This window comes from Anabas testudineus, chromosome 14 (assembly GCF_900324465.2).
Source record: "Anabas testudineus chromosome 14, fAnaTes1.2, whole genome shotgun sequence".
NCBI classification, from domain to species: Eukaryota; Metazoa; Chordata; class Actinopteri; order Anabantiformes; family Anabantidae; genus Anabas; species Anabas testudineus.
Genome location: NC_046623.1, coordinates 7,266,009 through 7,284,546, shown reverse-complemented (window position 1 = coordinate 7,284,546; position 18,538 = coordinate 7,266,009). Strand labels below are relative to the sequence as shown.

At 39.2% G+C, this 18,538-nt stretch overlaps 1 protein-coding gene across 3 annotated transcripts; it reads right to left on the bottom strand.

The window, feature by feature from the left end:
- Positions 1–58: 58 nt before the first annotated feature.
- Positions 59–17,481, bottom strand: LOC113168948 (transcriptional regulator ATRX-like). 3 transcript variants are annotated; one of them, XM_026370033.1, is made up of 35 exons: positions 17,303–17,481; positions 16,414–16,520; positions 16,268–16,323; positions 15,458–15,486; positions 14,792–14,913; positions 14,501–14,617; positions 14,233–14,342; positions 13,226–13,293; positions 11,392–13,118; positions 11,051–11,111; positions 7,139–7,293; positions 6,735–6,908; positions 6,545–6,647; positions 6,181–6,268; positions 5,898–6,083; positions 5,511–5,631; positions 5,176–5,285; positions 4,953–5,096; positions 4,676–4,850; positions 4,316–4,453; positions 4,064–4,239; positions 3,855–3,972; positions 3,445–3,572; positions 3,292–3,365; positions 3,070–3,161; positions 2,654–2,810; positions 2,472–2,563; positions 2,283–2,385; positions 1,992–2,169; positions 1,504–1,695; positions 1,246–1,389; positions 1,067–1,138; positions 875–970; positions 633–761; positions 59–545 (listed from the first exon to the last, which is right to left on the bottom strand). In XM_026370033.1, exons 1-35 carry the CDS (start codon positions 17,308–17,310, stop codon positions 453–455), a joined length of 5,643 nt encoding a protein of 1,880 aa, XP_026225818.1. In that variant the 5' UTR covers positions 17,311–17,481; the 3' UTR covers positions 59–452. The 3 variants fall into 3 exon arrangements, with proteins under 3 accessions (XP_026225818.1, XP_026225817.1, XP_026225819.1); XM_026370032.1 differs by having other exon boundaries at positions 5,511–5,655; positions 5,898–6,080; XM_026370034.1 differs by having other exon boundaries at positions 5,511–5,655; positions 17,303–17,342.
- Between the last annotated feature and the right edge of the window lie 1,057 nt (positions 17,482–18,538).

The window sequence follows — 18,538 nt, the reverse complement described above, 5'->3', positions numbered from 1 at the left end:
TCACAACATTAGCGCTATTCCAGGTTTAAAATATCTACAATGAAAACAAGACTGGCTCACATAATTTATTGCCAAACTATAACAACTAGTAACAAACATTAAAAATGTGGAACACAAATCAACAGAAAGAGCACTTGGGTTAAATAGTAAGGCATACTGTATATAGTATAGAAAACTTTTAGTTATATTCTCATATACAATAATGTTTTATTATTTGTATTAAAAGCAGCTGAAGAACTGTTTCTGTAAAGTATAGATTACATTTGTCAAATTGAACTACATACTTTTATGTGAGTTAAAGTGCTCAAAGTGTTACAAAATAACACTTCCCTTCTAACTTTATTCTTAAAACATACATTCAAGTCACTGGTGCAGCAATGATTAAAAAAAAAAAAAAGGTCCCTGTGATCTGCTGAAAAATAAAGGCACCACTTTAAGATCCCACTATGGGTTCAAGTCTGTCCCGGCTGGTTCACGGTGGCCGCGGTCATCTGCATCACTTGGTTTCTTCGACTGTTCAGTATGGCCTGAATGTTCAGTGTCAGCTGCGGAGAGACGTGACTGAAACATGAGAACTGCTTTTTGTACGTGTGAGTGCACAAGAGAGAGGCGCATGTGTAAAACTGACTGACCGACTGTTGCTGTGTGAGAACGTCTCGATAAAAGGCCTGTCTGTGCTCCTGATCCTTCTCGTCGGACATTTTCCAAATCTGAGCCTTCATCTTGATCTGCTCCCCGGGCAGGTGAGGGTACTGTTGTTGCTGTAGCAGACCGCAGAAGAACGGCATTAATGCATCTGCCCCGGTGCTTCCGCAGTGGACAGTTAAAAGCCTACTCACGCATACAGCACATTGATGCTGCGCAATTCACTCACCACTTGTAGGATGTATTCCTCGATTGTGTGAGACCTCATCTTCTGCAACAATTGGAAGGCTTCGGATACATTTGCTCTGCTCTTGTTAAGCAATTCCTGCAAACACACTTCTATGTAACATCTTGTAGAAAACAAAGCACAAACATCGGCAGCAGCAAATCAAAGAAAGGGTTTTAGAAAATGTGCTTATACCAATAGTTGTTCATTGGTCTTCATATTCAAGGCGTCCTGAGTGGCGCTGGCTGAAGTGTTGGCTGTGTTTGACTGAGGGAAAGACAAATTTTCATACAGAACATTATGGACAACTTTGAGATGAGCCCCACATGCTGCTGCTTGCAATAGTTCACGTTTGGCAGAGTGCCGTTCTTTACCTCAGCTTCATACTCGGCCCAGGCAGCTTTGCGTTCTGCTTCACTGAGCTCCTCCTCTTGTTTGTGGTCCAGCAGGGATTCGTGCTCGTGATATGACACTATCTGATCTTTACACGTCTCTAGTAACTGTGCCAGGATGTCGTCCTGAGAAACCGAGAGAGGAAAAAAGTCAAATTCAGGCTGCAAATTTGTCCTGTTTGTTGCGTCTCTGTGGCATCAGAGCAGAAATCTAAAAAAAAAAAAGGATGGCGACAGCACCTTTGGCACAACAGAGGTGGTTCTCTTGCTTTTCTTGGAGTTGGGATCATCCAGCATGTCTGGCTCAAAAGTGTAAAGTTCAGTCAGTTCCATGAGGGTGAAGTGCCTCTCAATCTGCTGCTGATCCACTACTCGGTAGGATAAAGACTGCTTGGTCACCTGACGATCATAAATCTTCTCCTCCATGGTGCCCTGGAGATGAAAATAAACAGCACTGAAAGGTTCAGTGAAAATAAAAGCAGCTCTGAGCCCCTGATTTGGAATATTGTGTTCATGATTTCTAATTTATGGGTAATTTATCAGTAAAGGGATGCAATTTAAAAAGGATCAACAGTCATCTATCATCATCTATCATGTCTTTATATTCTTAATAGTAGGACCCAGAAATACATAACTTAGCCTTACACTTTCACAAACACACAGTGCTACCAGGAAGTGTCTTAGTTTTTTACATTTTAGATGATATTAATGAAGACTGGTGAGCTTACCTGAGCCAAGAAGCGGTAGACAAACACTTGTTTGATCTGACCGAAGCGGTACACCCTGTATATACTCTGTATGTCATACGAAGGATTCCACGAGGCATCAAAGATGACGACCCTGTTGGCAGACACGAGGTTGATGCCAAGTGATCCAGCTCTCGTTGAGATGAGAAACAATCGCCCGCTAAAGGAAGAGTGCATGGAATCCAGTTAGAAAAGAGAAACTGTGAAACATTCTGCTTTAATCCTACTCTGTTATGATCAATATTAAAGTTGCAAAAGTAAAATAATCCATACCGAGCATTGGTAGCACTGTTGAACTCATCTGTCCATTTCTTCCTCAACGTAGCACTGGTGGAGCCATCAAGACGGTAGTAATCAGTGTTTTTAACCCAGCGGCCTGCAGAGCAGTTAGGGATAAATACACAATGTAAGCACAATCAGGTGAGATGTTTTCTAAATGTGTTTGTTTTTTTTGCTGTGAACCTTTTAATGATGATGGGTCTCTGGCCCTGTGAGATGCCTCCAGGAAATATTCAATCAGGTTTAAGGAGATCAAGGACTGACTGAACACAAGCCTTAAAGAGTAAAGGTGGATTAGTTAGATGTGTTGACCAGTCAGCATCTTCTTATTCTGTGTTTAACTTCAGACCAGAGGAGAAACCTACACTTTATCCTCCAGGTCTTCAGACATTCTGAGGATCTCAAACAGGAGCACCATCTTGCCTGAGTGCTCGATGATTTTGGCATCTTCTTCAGACAGAAGACTCCTGTACCAGCCTTCATCTGGACTCTGAGACCTCGAGCTGTTGGTTGCTTTCTCTCCTGCAGAGTATATAACCAAAATCACAATAAAAATCAACTCAAGGCACTTTCCATGTTAAGATATATGCAGAATCAGATCTTTAAGATACAAGGAAGTTTGATCCTTAGGTGCGTTGTTAAGTGTGTGATCTTTCTTGCCCTCTGAACAGTACTGCTGCAGCAGCATTTTGGATTAACTGGATGCTTTTAGTGGGACATACAAATAGGAGAGAATACAACAACGAAAGACAAAGACTTGGAGTTGGAGTACTGGTCATACCTTCCACTGGGGGAGCATCTCTGGACGCATCTGTAACCCTTGTGCTGTTGTAGGGGTCGTTCCCGTCTATTGCTTCGTTCACTCTCAGCCCACTACACCAGGCAGAAAAGAATAAATGTACAATGTATGCAATCCTGATTTTCTATAAGGTTTTGCATTTATCAATGGAAAATTACAACATAAAGAACAACAGATGTAATTAACAGTCATAGTAGGCTTTACCTGTCAGACACAGAGGTTTCTTCTCTTCTCAGTAAAGCTGCTGCTTTAACTCGATTCTTTTTTCCAAAATGTCTCTGTTATAAAAATACACTTAAGGGTTAATCAACTTTTAAAACACACATTATGCCAGAAATCAACATGTGCTTAAAATACCTTCTTTTCTTTGCGGATGAAGCTGAGCTGAAGGCACCAGGGATGAGTCCAAATCCGACTGAGAACCTGAAAGTCCTTGAACAGATTTGCTCCAATCCTCATCTTCGCTCTGGTCACGGTGCCCATACCTGGAAAAACATTTTTTCAGGACCTGACACCACTACTGACTCACATTTATTTTATTTTCTATTATTCTATCTCAGCCTTTGATGATTTAGTGACTTGAGTGTTTGTGTGATAAATTGTGTGATGAATATAAGCCTAGATTAACTTGAACAAGATTCATCACAGAGACAGTTATTGACCTGAAGGGGAACACAGTCAATTTCTATGAACAAACTACAAAATGGGGAACAACACACTTTCTATGACAATTACACAGAAAATGTTAACATCAGACAGATTCTTACCAGTGACATGATCCAGATAGTGGCGGTATAATTTGTACTGGAGCGGGGAAACCCTCACGGCCAGCACATACTCATGTTTGGGGGGTAGAAACTGAGTCAATTCAGAGTAGTCTCTTCTCTGGATAAAAGAAAAACAGTGTTGTGAGAACAGGAATATAAAAACTCTCCTGGTGCTGTAGAGCCGGCAGTATTGTTTCCCTTTGTTTTACCTGCACGCATCCAGCCAACACAGCATGAAGCACGTGCGCTCGCTTCTTCATGATTCGGACGTCTTTTGGCGTGGAGTCGGCACACTGGCCGTTCTCTATGGGGTTGATAAAGCGGTTTCGAAATTCGCTCAGTGAGCCCAGAAGATTCTTCTTGATGAAACTGACCATGCAGTGATCTGTGGGAACAAAAAAACTAAGTGTGACTTCATATACATTATTTAACACATGTATTACATGGTGGTGCAGACTTACACTCAACCAGGTTGTTTTGCAGCGGCGTGCCAGTGAGCACTACTCTTCGTCTGGTCTTGATTGCATTCATAGCTTTGGAGATATTGGATGCATCATTGCGCAGGATGTGTCCCTCATCACAAACTACAAAGTCTGGACCTGAAAAAAAAAAAAAACAACAACAACACACCAACAAACAGGAGAGAAAACTGTTACAGATCAGATGATTTAAACAAGCTAATGAATGACACACACACACACACACACACACACACACACACACACACACACACACACACACACACACACACACACACACACACACACAGAGCAAACCCAGAAGCATTTTAATAACACCGTTCTGTTACAAAGTTACCGTACCTGGATCCACTAGTATCCTCTTTAACTCACTCTTGAACTCATCTTTAATTTTCTGACCCAGTGACAGGATGCGGTACATCTCATACCCCATTATCATAACACCTCCACCTCTCTCCCACCTCTGCAGAACTCTGAGTCGTTCTGAAGGATGCTTATTTGTAGCCAGTTCTGTAACCTGTAACACATTTGTGGTTGAACAGTAAACATGGAATAATATGGACACGTTTCTAGAAATGCATTTCTTTATGAGTCAAGACATTCTTTTTGTTTTTTATACCTTCACTTTATCCTCTCCCATGTTATCTTGCCATTTCTTGAACTCGCTGACCCAATTGAGGATGGTGTTAAGTGGACACACCACCAGGGCTGTTCTGAATTTCAGATTTGATGACAGCAGCACCGTGTGAAGGAACGCCACCACCTACAGGTGAAAGAAAGTCAAGGCTGTTGGCCCAGCTCTTCATGTGCAATTTCAGTGTGATTTATGCGTGAGATTTCACCTGCAGGGTCTTCCCTAGGCCCATGCAGTGTGCCAGTATACAGCCAGATCCAGAAGAAGAGTTGGCTTTCTTCACAGACTCACAGCAACTGTCCCAGATAAACTGAACACCTGTTGGAGAATGAAGAGAACATGTCGGGTTAAGTTTTCTCTTGCCTCAGAAGTAATGGTAAGATGTAAAAAATTGACCACTAATAGCAATAAATAATAACATTAACAAGAAAAGCAACCAAAACCAAGACTAGCAATTGCATTTGTAGAACAGTCCAGATGCAACTATGAAACACTGTTGTGTACAACATTAAAGCAGCATAACTAAAAAGAGCCCAAACCAACCATCCACCTGGTGAGGCGCCAGTCTCCTCACCAGGTTCCTGTGAACCTGGACAAGAGGCTTCTTGGTCTCCTCATCCTGATCCAGGACCAGTTTGATGGTGACAGCTCCCACCCCCTGGGACAGCTCGTCCTCTATGACACTTATCTGGAAGACAAAACCGACAATGACGGCCAACATTTGCACTTTGCGCCTCTTCTTAGAAAACACCAAAAAAATTTCCTGCTGCTACTGTCAGCAACAAAACATACATATTATATATAATATATATATATTGTGCTTATTGTCATTTATCAATTGTATCTTATAAGACAGTTGTGCAACAGAAACCTGAGCATCAGACTACAAAATAAATGTCCACTGATCTTTGTATGCTTTGTACGGAGTACCTCTCTCCGGTCCTCCATCTGTTGCTCCCTATCTGCCAACCGTTTGCATCTCTCCTCCTCCTCTCTCAGAGCTTCCTGCGTCTCAGCACGGAGATTTTCATCTTCAATGATTTTACGGATCTTTTTGCGTCCTTTGGGAGTGCCTTTACTGTCACTGATCCCCTCATCAGCTTCTTGATCACTCTGCTCCAATACAGAAAGATCCAACAAGCAATATGACAATGAGACACTCTGTTATGCTACTAGAGATGAGAAGACACAGATATGGATGATGAACAACTACCTTATCACTGTTCGAGTCAGACAGCCAAATACAGGGCACTTGTTTCTTCTGTTCATGGCTAAGTGGGGATTCATTACCTAATGTAGACCTAAAAAATAAAGAAAGAATGAGAAATTAGAATTCATGTAGTATGTACTGAAGTGTGAATACAGAGTCCTGGTCAAAGTATTTGTCCTGTTTGTTAGTTGTGAGTTATAGTTACTGTATATGCTCTGAACAGACTGGCAGTTTACGTTTTATTCATTATTTAATCATATTATTATTATATTATTTTTTAATAAGTTATTTTTAAAGATTTGACAAGAGAAACACAAACTGAAGATTACATCTGTAAAACAGTTTGTTTTTGACGGTTATACTGAACCTTTGGGGCTTTTCTTCACTGGTCTCCTCCTCTGACTGACTCAGTTCTTCACTCATCCCATCGTCGTCCAGCGCAGACTCGATACTCTCGTTTTCACCGTCAGCTTGAAAAAAATCAAAACAGACTTCAGAACTAAGCAGGAATTCCCCATTCAGACAGATCAGCTGTGTAAGGTTGGAGATGTGCTTACAGCTCAGGTGTCTGCTTCTGCCTCTTCTCTTGCTTTTTTTTCGCTTTCCTTCTTCACTCTGCACCGCATCAGCTGGCGTTACCTCATCTAAGGTGAGCTTGTAGCAGAGAAGGTGGTGCCTGGAGATGTGACCATCCGACATTGTATCAGATGATTTTGAAGCCATGTCCTCCCCTGCAGCAGAGGTATACTGTTATCACCCTGTCCTTTTATAATGCACAAAAATGCACATGACAATTTGGAATCTTCTAGTCACAACGTTGATGGTGATTGTGCACAAATATCTTCAGCTACTGATTAATGGGAATAAAACCACATATGTTGTGCTTATAAAATAATGCACAAGAGGAAAGAGGGAAATGTACTTAACAAAAAAAAAAAACAAACAAAATAAAAACCCTTACCTTTGTCCTCTGATCCACTATCGTCATTCCCTTGCTCGACTTCCTTGTCACCCTCTGATTCAGATTCATCCTCCTGTGTTTCTTCACCCACCGAGTCATCATCATCCGATGAGTAGTTGGCTTTGATTTGGGCCAAGAGCATTTTCTTAGCGATTCTTTTAAAAGTAGAAAAAAAAAAGGAAAAGGTACCTGAAGTGTATTTCATGAACAGTCACATAACCTTCAGTTGGGTATTGTTATAGTGCAATATAATGCAAAATAGCAATAAAGAGTAATTAACTGTTAAGACTTCAATATTGAATAAAAATAACTCTATGCACCAATAATCTTTGAGCTGCTGGTCTAATTTTAACAAATATTATCGAGAGTTTGTCAAACATCTGTCAGTACTTCCATCTTAAACTGATTTAAGGATCTGCTAGTCAAGTCACACACTAAAGTGAACTGCACAAGACTAGAAAGCATGCATTTAAAATAGCTGCTTAAAAAATAAGATAACAGAGACAGGGAAGTTTTTAAGAGAAAGAATTTATTATAACAAACAAGTCTTCTTCACAGAAAAACAAAAACAGAAAGGCAGGATATTGTTTTTTTAGGGAAGGAATATTTAAATTCAGAGCAGTTCGCAGTTAAAGAACTACAGGCTTCTTTTAAATGTAAAGAAGAAAAAAACATATGGGACATAAAAACAGACATTTACTAACAGTCTGCAAAAGTCTGTACATAAATATTTTCTCAGAATGAAAAGTTTCATCTGTTTTAGCCCCTTTATAGTGCAGCGGAGCACAAAGATTCCCAAATAGGGAAATTACGCACATAATCGAATACAATTCACGAGAAACAGTTTGTTTTATAAAAGAATGGGTTTAATACCACATTGTGTTACTGCTTGTAAAGTAAAATGAGTTACCTTTTTGACCTCATCTACATCTCCCTTCTTTTCTAAGTACATTTCTTAGGACAGGCTGACCTGTCATTACTCATGATAACCATGGACCAAACCACTGCTCTTAAGCTAGTCGCACCCTTCTGAAAACTGCATCGCGCCCACTGGTCTGGTTCTGATCTTGTGGTGCGACTCACTGGACTCAGGATAACAGTCATTTTCACTGACATAAAATCCAACATCAGGTGAGAGTTTATATAAAAGTAGTGCCAGAGACCAGCAGTAACACACCAGAGTCTATAATCTCGTTTTCAACTAACACACAAAGGAATTTGGCATTTCCATTAGTAGGCACACAGAGTGGATTTCAGGGTCTGTGACAGTGCTTTTTGTTTTCAGCCCACTCACTATAAACAATGTAAACTTCACATTCCTGATGACCATTTTTCTAAAGATAAAATCTTGATATCCCACTCTCAAATCTATGATCATGTAATGTCCCCATCAACATTTGAAAGCACTGACCTGGAAGGCTTTTTAACAAATTGTTTCTATCTCCAGTGTAAAAAAACAAAAGCTTGTTTTTTGCTGTTTTTCTGCCCGAACAAATTCACTGATCAGTTTTAAAAGCTATACTCTCGCTTTGGAAAATGGTCAGCAGTTATGTACTGTATACTGTGTATAGAAAGTGGGGTAAAACATACTAAATGATCCTGATGAACACTTAGTTTCCAACTAAAGCTGCTCATTGAGAACATATACTGTAGTACACATGGAACTGAGGCACTCCCTGGCTGAGCTAGCCATCTGCCCACGTCACTATCAAGAAAGCAATATGTTGATGCAGCTTCTCATGTTGTTTTGGCTCCAACAGCCAAATTGTAATTATACACAGTAAACACATGTGACAGTGGATTGTCTTCTTTGCTTCACAGCTGCTTCTCTGTTAACAATTTGTTTGGGGAACTGTCTTCCTTGGTCGGAGTACAACACACAACTCTGAGCAGACTCTACACTGTTCTTCAGACTTGGCCCTGACCAGCGATAAGAAAATCTAATCTACCTCCACTGTACTAGGGTTGTGTCAGAAATCTCAAACAGATATTTCAAAAGATAAAACCAAGACTATGCATGGCTAAATACCACAAGAGGTACTCTATTCTTTGCAATTTGAATGAGCCAACCCTTTAAAATCTCTGTGAAAGCACCAGTGTGAGCAAGAAAAAAACAAAAAAACAAAAAAGATTTTGGTCAGACACAAATATTTAAAAAAGAAGAAGAAGAAAAACAGGTATTTCAATCATTCATACATATTACAGATTATTTCTGTGTGCAATAGTCCATGTTCACACACGTCATCAGCACTTTGATCAGGTGGATTTGTATTTAAAGAATGCCACACACTGAAAATACAGACCAGATCTAAGTGAGATGTACATGTGTGTGTGTGTGTGTGTGTGTGTGTGTGTGTGTGTGCGCGCAACAGCAATATGATAATATTACTACATAGGCAAGAAAGCTGAATGACCGCTCCATCCACTGAAGCCCAAATTAAAGTGACTAATATCATTGGCACCAAGATGTTGAATGAATAATCTTATCTACTCGAGGTTCTTGACATACTCTTGAACCCAGTAGTTCACATGCTCCGACTTATTTCAATGGTCCACACGAGCAATCAACACATCTAGCGAGTGTCAATCTACCAAATAGCCAATAAGTTGTGGTAGTGTTGGTTGGTATTTATAGTTTCTTAAGCTTCAGTAAGTTTTTTCAGGAAATCAATATCGTTTGGAGTGCACTCATACCTGGGAAGTTGCTACACCTGCCATGTAACTGCAACACCTGCTGTTTATCTGGCTGCAGACCGTTGTTGCCTGCCAAATTCTCTCCTACCCATATATTTCATGTCTGCATTTCCACTGTCTTCTATAAACAGCAAAGGAACTGGCATTAAAAGATGCTCATGATATCTTCATTTTAGTCTTTTTCAAACCAAAGACCTGAACTTAAAAAGGACTGTAAACAACAAAATGTTAATTTTGTGCCTAAACTATTTCATAAGCTGTATTAAAATAAATCCAAAGTGCATTTACAGAGCCATTTACATTGTGTCAGATATTTTATTCCATAAATGATCCTTCTGCCTTTCTTATAATTATAAGGCAAAACAAAATTGTCACAGCAAAACTGAAAATTTAGGGTTCAATTTTGAGAAGAAATTGTTTTTAAGTACTTTGAAGGTGAAGCATTGGTAACATTGGCATTGGCATAGGTTTTACATAGACTTAAGCCTTGGCTTCAGTAACACAAAATATACCTCAAGTTTACAAATAATTTATGGATACCGACAGTAAATCACTTACGTTCCTTATATATTTTGTGTTTGAGAATTACATGTGTGCAGATACTGTGGGAGGCAAATTTCACACTTTATACTTTACCAGTAACAATGTTCAAGTTACCAATGCTACTCAACAGAGAACAACAATGTCTTCATTGTTGAATTTCAGAAAACTATGTTGAAGTTCAAAACCTTCTAAATATGAAGAGTGTCACTGAAAACACATTTATATGTCACTTGTCAAATGTATGATCGGACCTCTTCAAGAGCAAAGTAGTTTTCGTATATGTTGACAGTTAAATATACCAGGAAGTAAATACAAGTGTGGTGTAAGAAATAATACAAATTTGATTTCAACATCTCCAGCATTTATATGGGGTTGCACATTTAATAAAATGAGCCGAGTGTGAAGCTTATCCTTCAACAGCGTCTTCTAAGCAGGGCTCAGTCTCACTCTATCATAATGACGTTCCCGAGCTTCACACTGTGCCTCTAAAATGTGTATTTGATTGCTGGAGCTCTACTGCAGCTACGTTTTGGTCGTGTTTGAATAGACTGCAACTGAGTCTTAATGACATGGGCATTACTAGATTTTGCACAGAGGTCGGAGTTTGAAGTTGCAGCTTTTCTTCCGCACCTAGGGTGCTTTACAAACTCTACATCTGGGCTTTTTGAACCATACCTATTTTCTGGATCATCATCTTCTTCTGCTGCCCATGAGGGCCCAGATTGCTCCTCATCTCCTATTAAAACAAAATATGAGAACTGTTTAATTAAGCACATTTTCTTTATATATAAATAAATGTATAAATAAATAATTTATATATATATATATATATATATATATATATATATATATATATATATATATATATATATATATATATATATACACACATAAATGAGCAATGCACAGTCTGACATTGGATTGAATGAAACTGGGATGTCCACTCCTTCTACTCCACATTCTTAAAAAGAAGCGCTGACAAGCTTTTTATACAGAACAATAAATATAAGACTCACCTGATGACTGTTGGAAAGCTGCTGTCCCCAGTAAGGTCACATTTTCAGTGATTGGCTTCATCTTCTGATCACTTCCATCACTCCCTGAGTCGTCCTCATGTTCATCTTCGCTTGCTGAGGATGATGACTCCACTGTTTCCTTGGTCTTAGACTTCTCCGCCTGTATCCTACTCTGCTTTCTAGCCATACCTTCGTCCTTTCTCTTGACAAGGTGAGGCTTTCCTATTGATCTCACTGTATTTGAATGTTTTATTTCTTTCTGCGAGTCTTGTTCATCACTAGATGAGTCTGTCCCACTTTCTCTTCTAGTTTTGACTCTTCTGTCACTTGAGTCAGATGCTGGGGAGCGGTCCAACATCTTGCGTTTGCGGCGCATCTTCTCGGGTGATATCGGGGTGTTCTTAGTGAGCCAAAAGAGACATTTCTTGGCCACCTTAGTTGATGCTTTGCCACCATCCTCATCGCTGTGGGGTTCATCGGAGCTTTGTGTCATAGCTGCTCGCTCGAGCAAAGCAGCGGGGACTTCATCTGAGTCAGAGTCGTCTCTTGCTCTGCTCAGACTTTGCTCTTCAGTGTTTTTTGCTGGTACTGTGCCGGGGGTTTCTTCGGGGTCAGAGTCACAGTCACTGTCTGCTGCTGTAAGAGACGTTTTGGCCTTGACATCACTTGGTCGACGCAAAGGTGTTGTCTTCACGCGAGGAGACCGTCTATTACCTTGTTCCTCTTCTAGGTGTTGAGATGCATTAGAGTTGTCATTTTTTTTGCTCTCAGCTTTGGTAGCACATATGCCTGTTTCTTTATCTACTGAAATGACTTGTGCCTCTGATTTTTTATCTTTCATGTTGATGTCCTCCTCCATCTTCAGGGCATGAGACAAAGGCTCCTGTTCCATAGGTACAGGTGTAAGTTTTACTATTAGTTTTTTAGTCATGCTGACCCCGCTTTCAGAGAGCTTTGTGCCACTCTTTTGTGCTTGTGTATTAATCCCATCTGTGAAGCCCTTGGAGTCAGAGTCATCATCTTCAAAATGTTCGCCTGCCAATTTCTGCAAGTCTCTCAAGCATTTTTCATCAGAGACATCCAGCTCATTTTCTGCTTCTGTTACAGGTTGTGTATCATAGTCATCACTAAGAAACTTTTCCCAACTGCTCAAAACATCCAAGTCACTAAATTCCTCCTTAAGACTGTCCTCGAGTGCAGTAAGTGATTTTCGCAGGCCTTTAACTACTCCCAGAAAAGACTTTAGATACCGATGGCGAACACCAGGAGTCTGTTTGCTTGTTGTCACAGTGTGAATGAAATTTAGAAATGTTCGATTTAAGGAGTTTGTTGAATCCACTAAATGTTTGGCCTTTTTGGTAACGTCCTTGGAAATCTGTAGTGTGTTATAGTTGAACACCACATTACCGTCCATACCAGTATGATCCCATTTATCCAAAGGAATGTTTGGTGGTAAGTGTGGCAGCGTATCATAAAGTCCAGACTTCTCCGGCTCCACTCGGTTCCTCTTCCGCTGCTGCTGCCACAGATGCTCCATGTTCTCGAGGACGCTGTCACAGGCCATTACAAGGTCAAAAAGAGGCTCTGGGCTACACACATAGCAGTACCATTTGCTCTCGAGGATGCCAGACAGCTCCTTTCTTCCCAAATTTCTAAGAATACACTTCTTGCAGAAGGCATTACTACAGTAGTCACAACAGATCAGGTTGCCTCCTTCAGCACACCACCTGAATGACAAAAAAATTTAACATTAAACACTGAAAGCTCATTTACAAGATTTAGAAATTAAGAATGTTTCAATTCCAATAACAATATTGTTCATAACAAATCCTACCTGCATTGCTCATCCATTCCATCTTCATCCTTACTGATGTCATCACTTAAGTAGTACTTGTAGCAAGACTGACAAAACAAAACATCTAATTACAGCTGGGACTAAAATAATGATAGAACCATGCAAGGAATATTTATGAAACACAAACATGTACTCTAAATTCCATAAAACAGTTGTAGAAACAATTAGTCAGATGTGACAAAGTTTACCCTATATTCATGTTTTGACATCAATGACACATTTAAAACTCGGGAATACAACTACTGAGAGATGAGAGATTAGATTTTTGTATGCTTTAACAATTTTATACAGTTGTATGCTTGACATTTTGAAGCCAACCACACTGCTCTTTAACCTATGGTTCATATCACAACTTGTCAAGATTAATGAGGAAAGCAGAGAACAGTAACTGGTGAGCTATGGAGCTGCTCCTCCTAAAAGGATGGATGCTTTTCTCTTAAGTTTACAAGGCATGCCACTCTAAACTATTCCCTAAAAAGAAATTATTATTTTAATTCATGTAAACTCCACATGTCACACCTTTTTGACAGCCTACATTTAGATGAGGTTTCTGACTAGGTCCAAAAGTAGCACTTGAGCACAACACCAGGACTACAGTCAACTAGTACATATATTCTGTGGTTACATGAGTATTAACAAGTATTAACACTCTAGCTCAGAAGGTGGTGTTCATCTGTATTCACTATTCAATGAGGACAAGAAGAAGACCTAAGACTGCATATATACACTGTAAACAAAGCAGCATTTGCTCACCATTTTCAAACCATCTCCATATACAGCTTCAGTCCCTTCAATCAAGATGGCCATGCTGTTGCTGGTGAAACTATTCTTGTATTGTAATATTCAGTGACCGCCTGTTGGCTTGGTGTGCCATGGCCCTAAATATTTTAATTTACAGACTTACTGGTCTGGGTATTTGTAAAAGTAATTAGAATAACCCTCTGAAGGTAGAGGAGTGTTTTTGATGTACCAACATTCAGTCTCACCTTGCAAATGAGTACTTTCAGAACTGGATGTCGAAAGAAGGAATCTCTCTGAAAGTGGTTGACTTGTCGGCCACATGCAGTGCAACTTACAATTCCCATGTGTTCAACTCCTGTGAAAGCACAGAACTGTCACTAGCAACAAAATGGTTATGTAGTTGATGCTTAAAATTACAAAAAAAAAAACTTATATTAGTATATATTAGTATTATATTACATTAGTCGTGAGGAAAGAAAACAAATCAGTTCACACAGTGTAGTAGTAACTGACCTCCACGTCTTCTTGAGAACTCTTTCCGCAGTACACTGGATTTACGACTGCGAAATTCAGGACCCCTGAACTCATCTCTTCCATTATCTACAGGTTCAGGTCTGACTAATACAGTACCTGTGTAAACAACACACCTCCATTAAATTAAAAACATTCCACCACTAACCAACCAACAATTTATATTACAATTTGTACGGAAAATGTTATAACATTATTTTACAGATGTACCGTGAGTACACCAGTTAATGTGAAAGCAGTGGTGTCACTGTATTGGGAAACATTAAGACCTACCTTTAGGTAATCTGGTCATATCAAGGTGACCATTAGCACTAACTGGTAAATCCAAGTCCTCACTTGCATTTGAGTCTCCAGACTCATCGAGTCCAGAGTGCTTCATGACCACAGAGGGTTTTCTGCAATGCCAGTGGATAAGTGACAGAGAACAGGTTTGTATTGTTATTGCCAGATGGGAAGAAGAAATTCAGCCTTGAGACACCCAGTTTATATCTTATGTTCACAGATACAATTTGCCAGCGACTTCCCTTTTTGTTTTCTGCATTTCAATATTTTACCTTTCAATAACAGAAAGGTTTAGGTATCATTTACCATATCCACAGTGAGTTTACTTTGACAGTGAAAGAAAAGGCTAGTTACTAAACTAGTTTTTACAAGCACCAAAAACCTAAAACATAAACCAAGTATAAGCCAACACCACTGTAAAAATAATAAAAATATGATCATCATGTGTCCAATGTCACTTATTTCTAGGAAGAGGTTCTGTCCTCTATTTTCACATATTACTCAAATCTCAATCCAGAGAAAGAAGTTTGTATTGCAGGTTAAATATATATATATGGACTGTCCAGGTATTGAAACAAAATGAGACATAAAAGTATGGCTGTGTGATTCTGTAGTGCTTAAAATATGCTTGAAGGACCAACTTAAATGCCAACTCACCTCCTTGAGTTTTTGGTATCAACTCCTGCCTGCAAAGTAAAACTCTTTGTTAGTTGACTTGTTACTGGCACTGATGGGAAATGCTTACTTGGCAGCTAGTACTTAAATTGTAATGTTGACCAGCATTAGTATGCAATTATATCACCTTCTTAGAGTAGAAAATAAACAGAAATATGAAAAAAGGATAAATACACACTTTGGACAGTTAGGACTACTGCTCAGAGAGCATAAAGTACTCAGTGAGTGTTTGAGAGTCTGACAAGACTATGAGATTACAAGAATACTAAATACAACAGTGACATGCAGATGGAGATTATCAGGGTAAATCTTGAAAGACATAGGTTGCAGATTTAAAGGCCATGCTGCATTGCTTTACAGTCAAATAAAAAACATGAAGATCAGGATAAATTGGGAAAAGAAGCATTGATGCATCTTTGGCATTTTTGCAGCTAGAAGCACAACAGACATATGGCAAAATAAAAAACTAATCAACAACAATTGTGATCCTGGTGTGTTGTATCAGAATGACTGTTTCCAGTACTCTTATTGTTCTGCATAAAACAAGACTGCTTTGAATACAATCCCACAATTAACCTGTGTGATGTGTACTTTTGTGGTCTGATGTTTATAAGAAAGTCATATTAATCTTTATGCTTACTTCCTGGATCCTTATCACATTATTAACTAATGCAGGTTCTCTTTGATTGAAATTACACACAATTTAAAAATAAACAAAAAAAAAAAAAGTTTTAATCACGTTGTTTGGCAATTGTCGGTTAACTCATAGGATGTATAAATCTGTTTGGTTACCTCTGTTGCACTCTGAGCAGTTGAGTTTCCAACAGGACAGCTCCTGCTCGCCAGACCTGAAGGTTAATTCAAATGTAAAATATTAGTTGTAAACACGACAAGATGACTTCTTCCCGGCACTAATGATTAGATTAATGAAGTTGTACCATCAGCATCTTCTGAGGTTGACGTGCCATTGCTGTCCTCAATAGTGGAGTGAGCCAAGTATTCGTGCAGCTTATTGACCAGAACATTCAGCTTGCTGGTGCTGGTGCTATAATCAAGAGAGAACAGTATAGTTATGGTAAACCTGACTATTAGAAATAGTAAGCTGCTTAATGCTTAAAATGAGCATCTATATTCCAACCTTTGCTGCCAAATACAGTAGTAGTTACCTATTTACCTTGTAACTTGAAAATAAAATGTCAGGGGTATTTTATTTCAACTTTCCAAAAACACACTTTCAGCACAGCTACAGTACACTACAGTTTTATACCTGATTTGACCTGATAGAAAACAGAACCCAGACAAAAACATGTTTTTTCATCTTCTTAACAACCTAAATGTGTTGATTCGTTTTAGGTTGCTGTCAATCATGTGTTGTAGTTTACAGTTTGTTGTTTTTATTGCAATCGAATATAAATGAAACTGTACAATTTATCAATTACAAACCAAAGCCTTAACGTGACAATGAACAAAAAGTTACATTATAACGTTAACCTTAATAAAGGCAGAACAAATCGATCATTTGTTTTAGTAACATGGTAACTTGATGATGAGCTATGTAAAGTTACGTTCTTCTCTCCATACCCGTTTCCTTAGATGTAAATAACGTTAGGTACAGATACAAATAATGTAAGAAAATAGCTAAAAACGTCTCATTATCGTACTTACTCTATACCGTCATTAACAATACTTAACCTAAGTTAGCAGCTGCCAAAACTGGAATAATCGTTTTTGTTGTCATTGTGGTTAACTAGCTGTTAGCTGAGACAGCTAGCCTGTTGCTAAGCTAGCTCGCTAGCAGGCAAACGCATTTCAGTCCGCAGTTTTTACCTGAACATTGCTGCAGTTATATTGCGGAACTGCTCAAATCCTTATCGTCTCATGATTCCAAACTAATCTGGTGAAGAAGAAAAAAAAAAAGAAAATATGGCGCTCAATCTGCGCTCCGCATCTCTAAGCAGCTATGTGAAAGGAGGCAAGGATGACAACCAGCGAATGCGGAGCGTCATTTTAACGCTCTTCGCCTATAATGTCGTCTAGTGCGCACTGGCGCCACCCACCGCCCCGGAGTGTGTAGCAGCTTGTCGCCTTTCTGCTTGTCTGATGAAACAACATCTGGTACATTGTAGGCTTGGCCCAATATTTAGGGTAAACTCTTGCATATAAGCTCTCATCATCACACTTTTTTTTTTAATATATGTAAAGCAACACATTTCACTTACTGCTCTTGTTATTATTATTGTTAGTGTCACACGTTGTTTTGGTAAAGCATCAGCCTCTCTCTCTCCCCTTGGGCTCATTACAAGCAAAAACCCACATGAACTTCTAATTAATGCTTTCATGAGGTAATTCTTTGTCCTGCCTTGTGAAGCAGTGTATACACTGTCCAGGTCACCAGTCTTTTATCACAAGGCCAACCTACAGAACAAACATTTGCACTTACACACATGAGGGCAATTTAGATTTGTCTGGTCACCTAACCCAACAGTGTTTTTACAACCTGACATGGTTGGGTGGGGTGGTCTGTCGAACCTTAGGTTACGTGGATGTCTTTGGACTTGAACAAAACCAACACAGAACATGCCTTAACTGACAGGGGGATTAAAAACAGAATGGAGCAACAACTAACTTGAAAATGGTCAAGACTTTGGTTCTCTTGTGTGACACAGATCCCCTGGTAAAACACTGGTTGTACCGAGTTAAGTTTGATTTGACTTTGTCATACGATTACACAGTCAAATACTGTTGTAACTCTCTCAATGCTATTAATACACAAATTATTCAAATAAGAGAAAGAAGATAAATAAAATGAGATTTAGCAAGAAAAGTAAAGAAAAAAGTAAAATAGATAAGATCACAAGAGGAACTTAAGTAAAAACACTGATGAAGAATAGAAGAAAACAGTTGTACAGTAGCACAGTTTGCAAAAGAACTCACGTGTTTTATATTTGACTGACAACCGGATGTGGGACATTTCTGGCAAAGATGTGACTCCCACTTTCAGCAGTAGTAAACATGTAAAATACAGATGTGGCCCAGATGTACAAAAAACTCACATGGGCCCCA

Coding starts and splice junctions, on each gene's coding strand:
- LOC113168948 (XM_026370034.1), bottom strand. Junction 4,454..4,675: donor GAGGATACTAGTGGATCCAG/GTACGGTAACTT, acceptor TTTTTTTTTCAG/GTCCAGACTTTGTAGTTTGT. Junction 3,573..3,854: donor CTATCTGGATCATGTCACTG/GTAAGAATCTGT, acceptor ATGTTTTTCCAG/GTATGGGCACCGTGACCAGA.